General features: G+C 38.4%; 1 protein-coding gene across 1 annotated transcript in view; it reads left to right on the forward strand.

Annotated features, from left to right (window-relative positions):
* Window positions 1-10,476, forward strand: part of LOC106867834 (transmembrane 7 superfamily member 3) — a 33,059-nt gene extending 22,583 nt beyond the window's left edge. Inside the window, exons 6-10 of the mRNA XM_014912863.2 lie at window positions 691-771; window positions 2,923-3,075; window positions 4,722-4,819; window positions 6,427-6,589; window positions 8,641-10,476. Coding sequence (XP_014768349.1) covers window positions 691-771; window positions 2,923-3,075; window positions 4,722-4,819; window positions 6,427-6,589; window positions 8,641-8,933 — 788 coding nt within the window. The 3' untranslated portion in view covers window positions 8,934-10,476. The remainder of the gene's footprint in view (window positions 1-690; window positions 772-2,922; window positions 3,076-4,721; window positions 4,820-6,426; window positions 6,590-8,640) is intronic.
* The last annotated feature ends 19 nt before the right edge of the window (window positions 10,477-10,495 follow it).

The raw sequence follows: 10,495 nt of genomic DNA on the forward strand, positions 1-10,495 counted from the left end.
ATTCGCTCTCTTTGGGTATTTGCCATTGAGAGGTTTTCCATGCCATTTTTCAGTCATAATAGCTAAGGCAGCAATTTTAGCACGGGTTTTCAAGCGCTTAGCTTTTTCTGTAGGTGTTTCTAGTTCGTCTAATTCTTGAATTTGTTGCAATTGGAATTCACTTAGATATTCCTTTGCCTGTTTTGTTACTGAGTAATTATTATTATTATTATTATTATTATTATTATTATTATTATTGCATTGCACAGCTTCTAATGCTGGAGATGTACTACAGTGTCACTTGTTCACTACCAGTGAACTAAGGTAACACCTCTTATTTTTTGAGCACCTTCCAGAGTATTCGAGTGGTTCCAAGCAGTGCTGTTTTCTGCAAATGCTCCACCCTTATTGCAGCCCCTATTTGTTCCACGTACTTCTTGAGATTTTTGCTCACTGTTCTTAGGGCTCCGACAATTATTGGTACTACTGCTACCTTTTTCATCGACCACAACTGCTTAACTTCCCAAGCTAACCTGTCAGATCTCTCGACTTTTCTTTCTTCCTTATTGCATACCTTGTTGTCAGTTGGGCATGCTGTATCGATGATCCAGCATAGTTTGTTTTCTTTCTCAATTAAGACTATGTCCAGCTTATTAATATTATTATTATTATTGGTAGTAGTATTTATGTTTGTTATTTTGTTATTTTCAGAATTGTTTATATTTGGAGCGATTGCTGGTTTCCTTATTGCACACATCACAGTCAGCGCTCTTTGGACACATTCCTTGACAGGTAAAAAACTGCGTATTAATGAAAAATAGTCATGGCTGTTAGCGGTGTAAATGGCACCCATGCCGGTAGCATGTAAAAAGTACCCATTACACTCTTGGAGTGGTTGGTGTTAGGAAGGGCATCCAGCCATAGAAACCCTGCCAAATCAGACTGGAACCGGGTGCAGCTTTCCAGCTTAGCAGTTCCAGTCAAACCGTCTAACCCATACCAGCATGGAGAGCAGATGTTAAATGATGATGATGATGAGAAACTATTTGAAATATGGAGCAAAAATATTTTATAAGTTCTTGACTCAAACCAATATATTACTGGTACATATGTTAATTTTGGAGAGCTGAGAGACAAAAGTCATTCCATGCAGAGGTTTGACACATTGGCCTCAGTCAAATAAGTTTCTATCCTAACTTTCACATCTCTCAATTAGTAAGAACACTTCCAAATGAAGGCTAAAATTTCATTGAATTTTTTTATTGACAATCCATTTCTTTACTTGTCTCAGACACCAAAGAAGGAGAAAAGGTATTAGGTATCAGCTGATGTAGTTGGTGACCCTGTCAGTGCAGATGCCACTTAAAACCCAATCTACACTGTGAAGTGGTTGGAGTTTGGAAGGGCATCCAGCTGTAAAAACCTTGCCAAAACTGACCTCGCCTGTGCTTGTACTGCGTAAAAAGCACTAAGTCCACTCTGCTGAGTGGTTGGTGTTAGGAAAGGCATCTAGCTGTAAAAACACTGCCAAAACAGTCACAGAAGTCTGGTGCAGGCTTTTTGGACACTGCATCTTTCTCTTTGCTTTAAATCAAAACAAACAAAAAAATAGAAATGTATACATTTTGAATGTTATCAACATTTTGTATCCCCTATTATTGCTGGCATAGGTGCAATTGGTGACCACAGTTTCGGTCAGTACTTCTTTAGAATCAATGCCCTTCTGAACAGATACAGGGACTACATTTCACTCATGTATCTTATATTAATATGATTTCTATGGCTGAGTGTTTTTCTTAACATCAACTACTTTGTAGAGTGTACTGGGTGCATGCTATCATAGTATCAGCACTAAAGAGGTTCTTAAGTTCTTGACAGGACAATATGTATATAAGAATATGAAGGATTTAGTTCACTGGTGATCTAAATGTGTAAGTGCTATAATTGGTCATCCGTTAGGTTCCAAGTTCACAACTGAGGCTGGAGATCCGTATTAGGCTTCCATATTAGCTGGTATATATTAGAGGAAAAAGGACAACAAAAACCAAGGCAGGACAGGTATTTCAAGTCATTTAGAATATTTAATTAGGGTCAGGTGAATTTGAAGTCTTCCAAATGTTTCTTGGATATCCCAAGTGATAGACTAGCATGTCCGTACAATGGGTTTTGTGCTGGTGGCATGTGAAAAAAACATTCGAGCGAGATCGTTGCGTGCCGTCAGACTGGCTCCTGTGCAGGTGGCACGTAATATACAGCATTTTGAGCGTGGCCGTTGCCAGTACTGCCTGACTAAAAGCACCCACTACACTCTTGGAGTGGTTGGCGTTAGGAAGGGCATCCAGCTGTAGAAACTCTGCCAAATCAGATTGGAGCCTGGTGTAGCCATCGGGTTTCACCAGTTCTCAGTCAAATCATCCAACCCATGCTAGCATGGAAAGCGGACATTAAATGATGATGATAATGATGAAAGAGAGAGAGACAAACTGAAATACACAAATAAAATGAAGTTTACGATGCAAACAGCAGCCAAACAGATGCATAATATAAGAAATTTGGCAAGTAAAACACCCGGAGTAAAAGGCATAGAAAGACAAAGCAAAGCAGCAACAATCAAAGAATGTGTATAATGGAAAAGAAAACAATGGAAAGAATCGATAAGGATTTTATCTTTTGGGTTTATAAACTTTATCAAAGAGACAGTAAAGAAATAACCAAGGTAGTTATGGTTTCACTTCTCAACAGCTAAATGTAAACTGATAATAATGAAACAGTGTTTGTAATGACCACCCACACTCAATTTACACCCCACCCCCTCTCCTCCTTTCTCCACCTCCCCTCTCCCTTCTCCTCCTTCCTCCACCTCCTCTTCCCCTCTGCCTTCTCCCTCCTCCTCCTCCTAGTGACATATATCTCTGATACATCTTGTTATGCCTTGTCTTCCAGTTGTGCTGAGTATTGACATCATCTCGGCCTTTGTCGGCGGTGTGCTGTGGTTGCTGGTCTGGACCAGTCTTGGAATTCCTGTCATATCGGTGCTTATGGTTAGTCTTGTGGCTGGTTATCTTGTGAGCTGCATACTTTTCTTCACACCATTTGGTAAGTAGATATTTCAAGAAATGTTTTCAACCTTTACATTGGTAAATGTTTATTAGTGTCTTCCTCAGTAGCAGAAATGGTAGAATGACAAAACCATACAATTCCATATTTTGTTACATCATGGCAGGAAGCTGGCAAAATTGTTAAAAAGTGCTGGGCAAAATGCTTAGCAACAGTTTGTCTGTCTTTATGTTCTGAGTTCAAATTCTGCCACGGTCAGCTTTGCCTTTTGTCCTTTTGGGGGTTGATAAAATTAATACCAGATGAATACTGGGGTCAATTGACTTACCCCCTCCCCCGAAATTACTGGCTTTGTGTCAAAGTTTGAAACCAGCATTAACTTTGATGTTAAGGCAGTGAGGTGATAGGATCCTATTGGACACTTTGCAACAAGTATGGACTGGAAGTGCAAAAAAGTGGTATGAACATAAACCCAAAAGCACCATTAAAAATGATAATGCAAAGATCCTCTGGGATTTTATGATTCAGTGCGACCATGAGATAGAGAATAGGAAGCCAGATCATTATTATTATTATTATTATTTAGGCGGTGAGCTGGCAAAATCATTAGCACACTGGGCAAAATGCTTCGCGGTATTTTGCCTGTCTTTATGTACTGAGTTCAAATTCTGCCGAGGTCGAGTTTGCCTTTCATCCTTTCAGGGTCGATTAAATAAGGACCAATTATGCACTGGGGTCGACGTAATTGACTTAATCCTTTCCCCCAAATTTGAGGCTTTGTGCTTCCAGTAGAAAGTATTATTATTATTATTATTATTATTATTATTATTATTATTATTATTATTGCCTTTGCACATATTCTAACGTTGGAGATGTACTATGGTGTCAGCTGTTCACTACCAGTGAACTAAGGTAACACTTCTTATTTTTTGAGCACTTTCTGGAGTATTCGAGTGGTTCCAAGCAGTGCTGTTCCAAGCAAGTGTTCCACCCTTATTGCAGCCTCTATTTTTTTCATGTACTTCTCAAGATTTTTACTCGCTGTTCCCAGGTCTTCGACAATTATTGATACTACTACCACCTTTATCATATTATTATTATCATTATTATTATTATTATTATTATTATTATTATTATTATTATTATTCAGTAGTTTTATTTTTATAACGTGCTTTCACTTCACTACCGAGCGCAGCTCTGTGTGCCTTGGGTATGTGCTGTGGTGCTCTTATTTTTACTGTATTGAAAGTGTTTTGCGTAGAATGTGTGCAGTACCCAGTAGTGCAATTTTCTGTATGTTATATATATTTGTAAGTCCTGGTGTTTTTGTTATGTATTTGTCTGAATATTTTTTTATTATACCCAAGGCACCTACTATGATAGGAATTGTTTCTGTTTTTAGATTCCACATTCGAGTTACCTCTATTTCCAGGTCTTTGTATTTTGAAAGTTTCTCCATTTCTTTTAGGGAAACGTTGTCATCTGCTGGTATTGATACATCAATTAGAAAGCATTTTTTTTCTTCATGATCTTTGACAACTATATCTGGTCTATTTGCCTTAATTTCTCTATCTGTGTGTATTGGCATATCCCAGAGTATGGTTGCTTTCTCGTTTTCTGTGACCTATTATTATTATTATTATTAAATACTCATGTTCCCAATGTCTTTCGTCTCATTACTCCAGGTAATTTGAAATACTGGGAAAATGATTTCAACTATGGCATGACTTTCGCTTCTGGAACCATGTTGCTTCCTGTTATATTTTTGGCTTACACAAAATTGGTAAGTAAAATAAGGAATCGCAAATGAGATGATTGCAAGTATCCTGCTTTAGATTCTTTAATTATTTTCATATCTTATCGTTACATATAAATAAGTTTTTCTTACTTGTGAATAACTATTTAGGTTCTGTATTTAAACCTTGCCAAGGTAAACTTTGTTCTCATTCTTCCAAGGTTGATAAACTACCGTTTCAGTTCTGAGGTTGATTTAATCAAAGAATCCCTTCCTCCAAAGTTCCAGCCCAAATTCTAAATTCTAATTATCTTTTATCTCTTACCTGTTTCAGTCGTTGAACTGAGTCCATCCTGGGGCACTGCCTTGAAGAATTTTTGGTTGAAATGAATTGACCCCCAGCACTTTTTTTTAAGTGTGGTACTTGTTTTATTGGTCTCTTTTGTAAGAACCTCTAAATTATGGAGATGTAGACAAACCAACATCAGTGGTTAACCAGTGGTGGGAGACAAACAGACACAAAAACACACACACATGTATGTGTGTGTGTATATATATATATATACATATATATTCTTTTACTTGTTTCAGTCATTTGACTGTGGCCATGCTGGAGCACTGCCTTTAGTTGAACAAATTGACCCCAGGACTTACTCTTTGTAAGCCTAGTACTTATTCTATCGGACTCTTTTGCCGAACCACTAAGTTGCAGGGATTTAAACACACCAACATCGATTGTCAAGCAATGGTGGGGGTCAAACACAGACACACACATAGGTATATATATCCTTGGCATTAAATGGCAGAATCGTGTCCCCAACAAAGATGTCCTCAAGCAAGCAGGAATACCAAGCATGTTTGCACTCCTCACACAAAGACATATGAGAGGGCTTGGACATGTTAGTCATGTGGAAGATGGTAGAATCTCCAAGGATATACTCTACGGAGAGCTTGCTAGGGGCACTAGGTCTGTGGGAAGACCATTCTTATGATACAGTGAAATATTGGCCGTGATTGCGGAGGACATGCGTAGGCTCAAAAGAAATGAAGCTAGCATGATCTGCTTGATGTGTAATGTCAGTGTGCACACACGACAGAGTGTAATTGCTCTGAGAGAAATGTTGGCCTCACAGAGACAATGACGAAAGACCAAGACCTCTGGAGATATGCTGTGACTGCAAAGACCCGGCAAATAAAGTGAGGAGACCTATTGAGTCAAGTACATCAACATCAAAATAAAAATCAAATGAAAATTGTAGTTGTGATACCCGTGCCAGTGGCACGTAAAAAGCACCATCCGAACGTGCCGATGCCAGCGCCGCCATTGACTGGCTTCTGTGCCGGTGGCACATAAAAAGCACCAACTGATCGTGGCCGTTCCCAGTTTATTTTGGCGCCTGTGCCGGTGGCATGTAAGAAGCACCCACTACACTCACAGAGGGGTTGGTGTTAGGAAGGGCATCCAGCTGTAGAAACACTGCCAGATCAGACTGGAGCCTGGTGCAGCCTCCTGGCTTCCCAGATCCTGATCAAACTATCCAACCCATACCAGCATGGAAAACAGACGTTAAACAATGATGATGATGATGATGATGTATATGTATTTGTGTGTATATATATATTACAGTTTCTTGTTTTGCTTCCTTGTTTTACAGTTGAATATCATATGCTGTGCTCTTGTCGGATCCTATGCGATAGTGTTTTCAATCGATATCCTCACATATGGCATCATTAGGTACATATTCCTGAACTCATTCCACCACATGATCTATGCCGACTTCAATAAAGCACTGGTAGTAACACCATTTCAGAAAAATGGTAAGTTTCCTGTTTTTTCTTTTTCAATATTACCACCACCCTCATCACCACCCTCATCGTTGCCCTTATCTCTGCCATCTCTATTATCATTAATCTTTTTAGGAGTGAAGGCCTGTGCCTTAATAGTTAGTGTATTCGGCTCATGATCATAAGATTGTGAGTTCAATTCCCAGTGGCACAACATTGAGCGAGACACTTTATTTCACGTCGCTCCAGTCCACTCAACTGGCAAAAGTGAGTTGTACCAGTAATTAAAAGGGCCAGCCTTGTCACATCCTGTCACACTGAATCTCCCTGAGAACTATGTTAAGGGCATGTATGTCTGTGGAGTGCTCAGCCACTTGCACATTAATTTCACGGCTGTTCCATTGATCAGATTGACTGAAAGCCTCATTGTTATAACTGACAGAGTGCCAGCTATATTCTTTTTAGCTCTTACAATTGTACAATTTCCATTTTTTTTTTAATTATTAAATAGCAGTATTCAATATATTATATTTACAATATAATGAAAACAATATTATTTGCTAATTATTATTTACTTTGGCCTGTCTTAATGTTTTTTTTTTTTCCAACTGTTTTCCTTCGATTGGATGTTCACTCCAGCTGTCTTTTGATTGGTATTCATCTTCGTTGATTTAGCATCCACTTCTCTTTGCTTACATAGATAAGACTCACCACAAGGTCCAGCCCTTGTTGCAGTGTAGTGGCTTAGATTCCTCAGTGTGACCCTAAGAGAGCTGTGTCAAAGCAGTGCAAGCTCTTGGTAGGGTTCCTCCCCACCATACTGGACTGGTCAAAGGACGGAGGCCAGACTAATATGGATCACCTCTTCTGAGAGATAAAAATAGGTTTGCATTGAGTCAACATGCCTCCCTAGAGAAAGAAATACAAAGTTACAGAAGCATTGAAGACAATTCAGAATCAGCATGACCTGGGAGATGAAGGCCTTCCCTCAGGAATGTGGGTGTACTCTCAGCCCCCTATCCCACATACTGAGGGAGTGGCCCTGAAGACAGGAACTAGAGCAGTAGGGAGAAGCTGTTGATGGTCTATGCTCCATAGGAAGCAAAAGGCTAGGTTAGATAGAATTTGTTGCAGCAGATGTTCTGTAGCCAGATGTCCTTCCTATCTCCAAGCCTCATCTGTTTCCAACCCAGATTATTTTTGCTGTTGGTCACTCATTTTTCTCAGAAGAATAACTTTTCTTGTTTGATAGTGATGCTTCTTTACAGCCACCACATCATCTCAAGACAAGTACACACTCACACACATACATAATAGGCTTCTTTCAGATTCTGTCTATAGCAGCCAATAGGTTTTGGTCTGCCAGGAGCTATAGTCAGAGACACTTGTCTAAGGTGCTGCTATGCAGTGGGACTGAACTTGAAACCATAGGATTCGAAAATAAGCTTCTTAACCTCACAACTACAATCATCATCATCATCGATTAACGTCCGTTCTCCATGCTGGCATGGATTGATGCATGTAGCAATTGTCTTCCAGGCTATTGTCCCCTGGAAACATTTAAGATGATGAGCATCCAAGATGAGAGAAACCAATATTAATCTAAAGAATACAGCTTAGCATATTAGTGACAATATTGGTTTCAAATCTGGCATGAAGCCAGTGATTTCAGGGGATGGGGTAAGTCGATTACATCAATCCCAGTATATAACTGGTACTCATTTAATCGACTTTGAAAGAATGAAAAGCAAAGTTGACCTTGGTGGAATTTGAACTCAGAATGTAAAGCCCAATGAAATGACTAAGTATTCTGCCCAGCATGCTAATGGTTCCGCCAGCTCGCTGCTCTAGAGACAATATCATTAGTGAATGTTAGCTTGATATCAAATCCAATTCTCATTGCCTCTAATCTAAAATAATAAGTTTTACAGACTTGGTATAGTTATAGGTTACGAGTTCAAACCGTAGGTTTGGAATATTACTTGAAAATGTCTTGAGAAAATATCAATGAAAACATTATGTTAAATGTTGTCCTGGACATCACAGATGAAACAAGCACCAACACTTTTCCATTCTCTTTCCAGATATCATTCTTGCTGGGCTTTGGGTTGGTTTCTTCGTTGCCGGTGTTATATTCCAGTTGTACTCTGAAAAAGGAAGAGCTCCGTTTCCACCAGCCAATAACGTTTTCTGTTGCCAAAATGGAAATGAACCCCACCGACCACGAGTTGGTAACGAACGTGAACCTCTCCTACCAGATAATCCTCCAATCGGCAGATATGGAACAGTCGGAAGGGTTGTTCCCCCCAACCAACAACCATATCCGTCCTATACTGTTATTCCAGGTTTTACTACATCAGCTCCAGCACCAAAATGAGCTCTGATATGTCTGTTTGTCTTTCAGAATCATTTGTTTTCTAGTTAATACCTTTTAGACTCTGTTGATTGAAATGCATTTGAAAAGTGTCCTGTGTAAAACAGTGTTGTATGTACTGTGAGTGTGTGTTTGTAAGTGTCTACATGTGGATGCATATGTCTGTATACATACACACACACACACCCATGTATAAGAAGATAATTTTATAACTTTGTTAAACCAAAAGGCAATTTTGTTAAACTGAAGAGCAAAAATAAAAATAGGACTGCAGCTGGAAGTGCTCAGGTGACACTGAGGTAAAAGGAGAAATAAATTGAAAGGTATAATGACTAAACATTCCAATCAGTTAAAACAACTTTGTATCATTCCCAAATTATCATAAATCGAATATAAATATATATTAAAAGATCAGGGCACCCAATGGTAAAAGCCAACAGTATAAAATATGCAGATATACACAAATAAAAGGTAATAAAACCTAAAAGGGTTTTACGAGTGAAGTTGAATGAAGAAAAATATATGAAATAAATTCATGCGTAATAAAGATGACTAGAAATTTAAGGCAGTCAAGCTAAAATAATATAAATATATAAAAATACAAGAGTATAAATATAAAAAATAAAGTGTAAGGAAACCAGAACAGAGTCCATTGATGCCCAACTCTACGATCGTTTCAAAGGATGCTGCTTCACATTGTTCATGTACAATCCATTAAGGAAATCCAACAGTAACACCTTTTTATCAGGTGAAAACTTCACATTTCTCGTTATTCCATTATTTGTGTATATGTGTATATTTTATACTATTGGGTTTTACCAATGGGTGCCCTATTATTTCAATATATATTTATATTCGATTTTTTATAATTTGGGAACGATATAAAGTTGTTTTGACCGATTGGAGTGTTTATTCATTATACCTTTCAATTTATATATATATGTATATATACTTTAAATAATCAGAAGATGGAGAAAATTTTAGATCAACAAACAAACAAATTGGACCACATCTGTAGATTATTTTCTAATACTAAAAACATGACATAACATTTCTGTGACATGTTACATCATGTTTATTATTAAAAAATAATCTACAGATGTGGTCCAAATTGATTGTCATCATTTAAATTTGATTCCTGATAAACTTTTGTTTATTCTGTTGTTACCTGTACCCTACGACCATAGTGTGCCTGCATACCCAGGCCCAGGGATAGCATAGGTAACTGATACCAATAGTAAATACGGATATTTTATTTCTTAGTCGGTCACTATAACTGCTAATTCTGTTTACCTTTGTGTATATATATATATATATATATATATCATCATCATCATCATCATCATCATCATCGTTTAACGTCCGCTTTCCATGCTAGCATGGGTTGGACGATTTGACTGAGGACTGGTGAAACCGGATGGCAACACCAGGCTCCAGTCTGATTTGGCAGAGTTTCTACAGCTGGATGCCCTTCCTAACGCCAACCACTCAGAGAGTGTAGTGGGTGCTTTTACGTGTCACCCGCACGAAAACGGCCACGCTCGAAATGGTGTCTTTTATGTGCC

Source organism: Octopus bimaculoides, chromosome 5 (genome assembly GCF_001194135.2).
Source record: "Octopus bimaculoides isolate UCB-OBI-ISO-001 chromosome 5, ASM119413v2, whole genome shotgun sequence".
Lineage (NCBI taxonomy): Eukaryota > Metazoa > Mollusca > Cephalopoda > Octopoda > Octopodidae > Octopus > Octopus bimaculoides.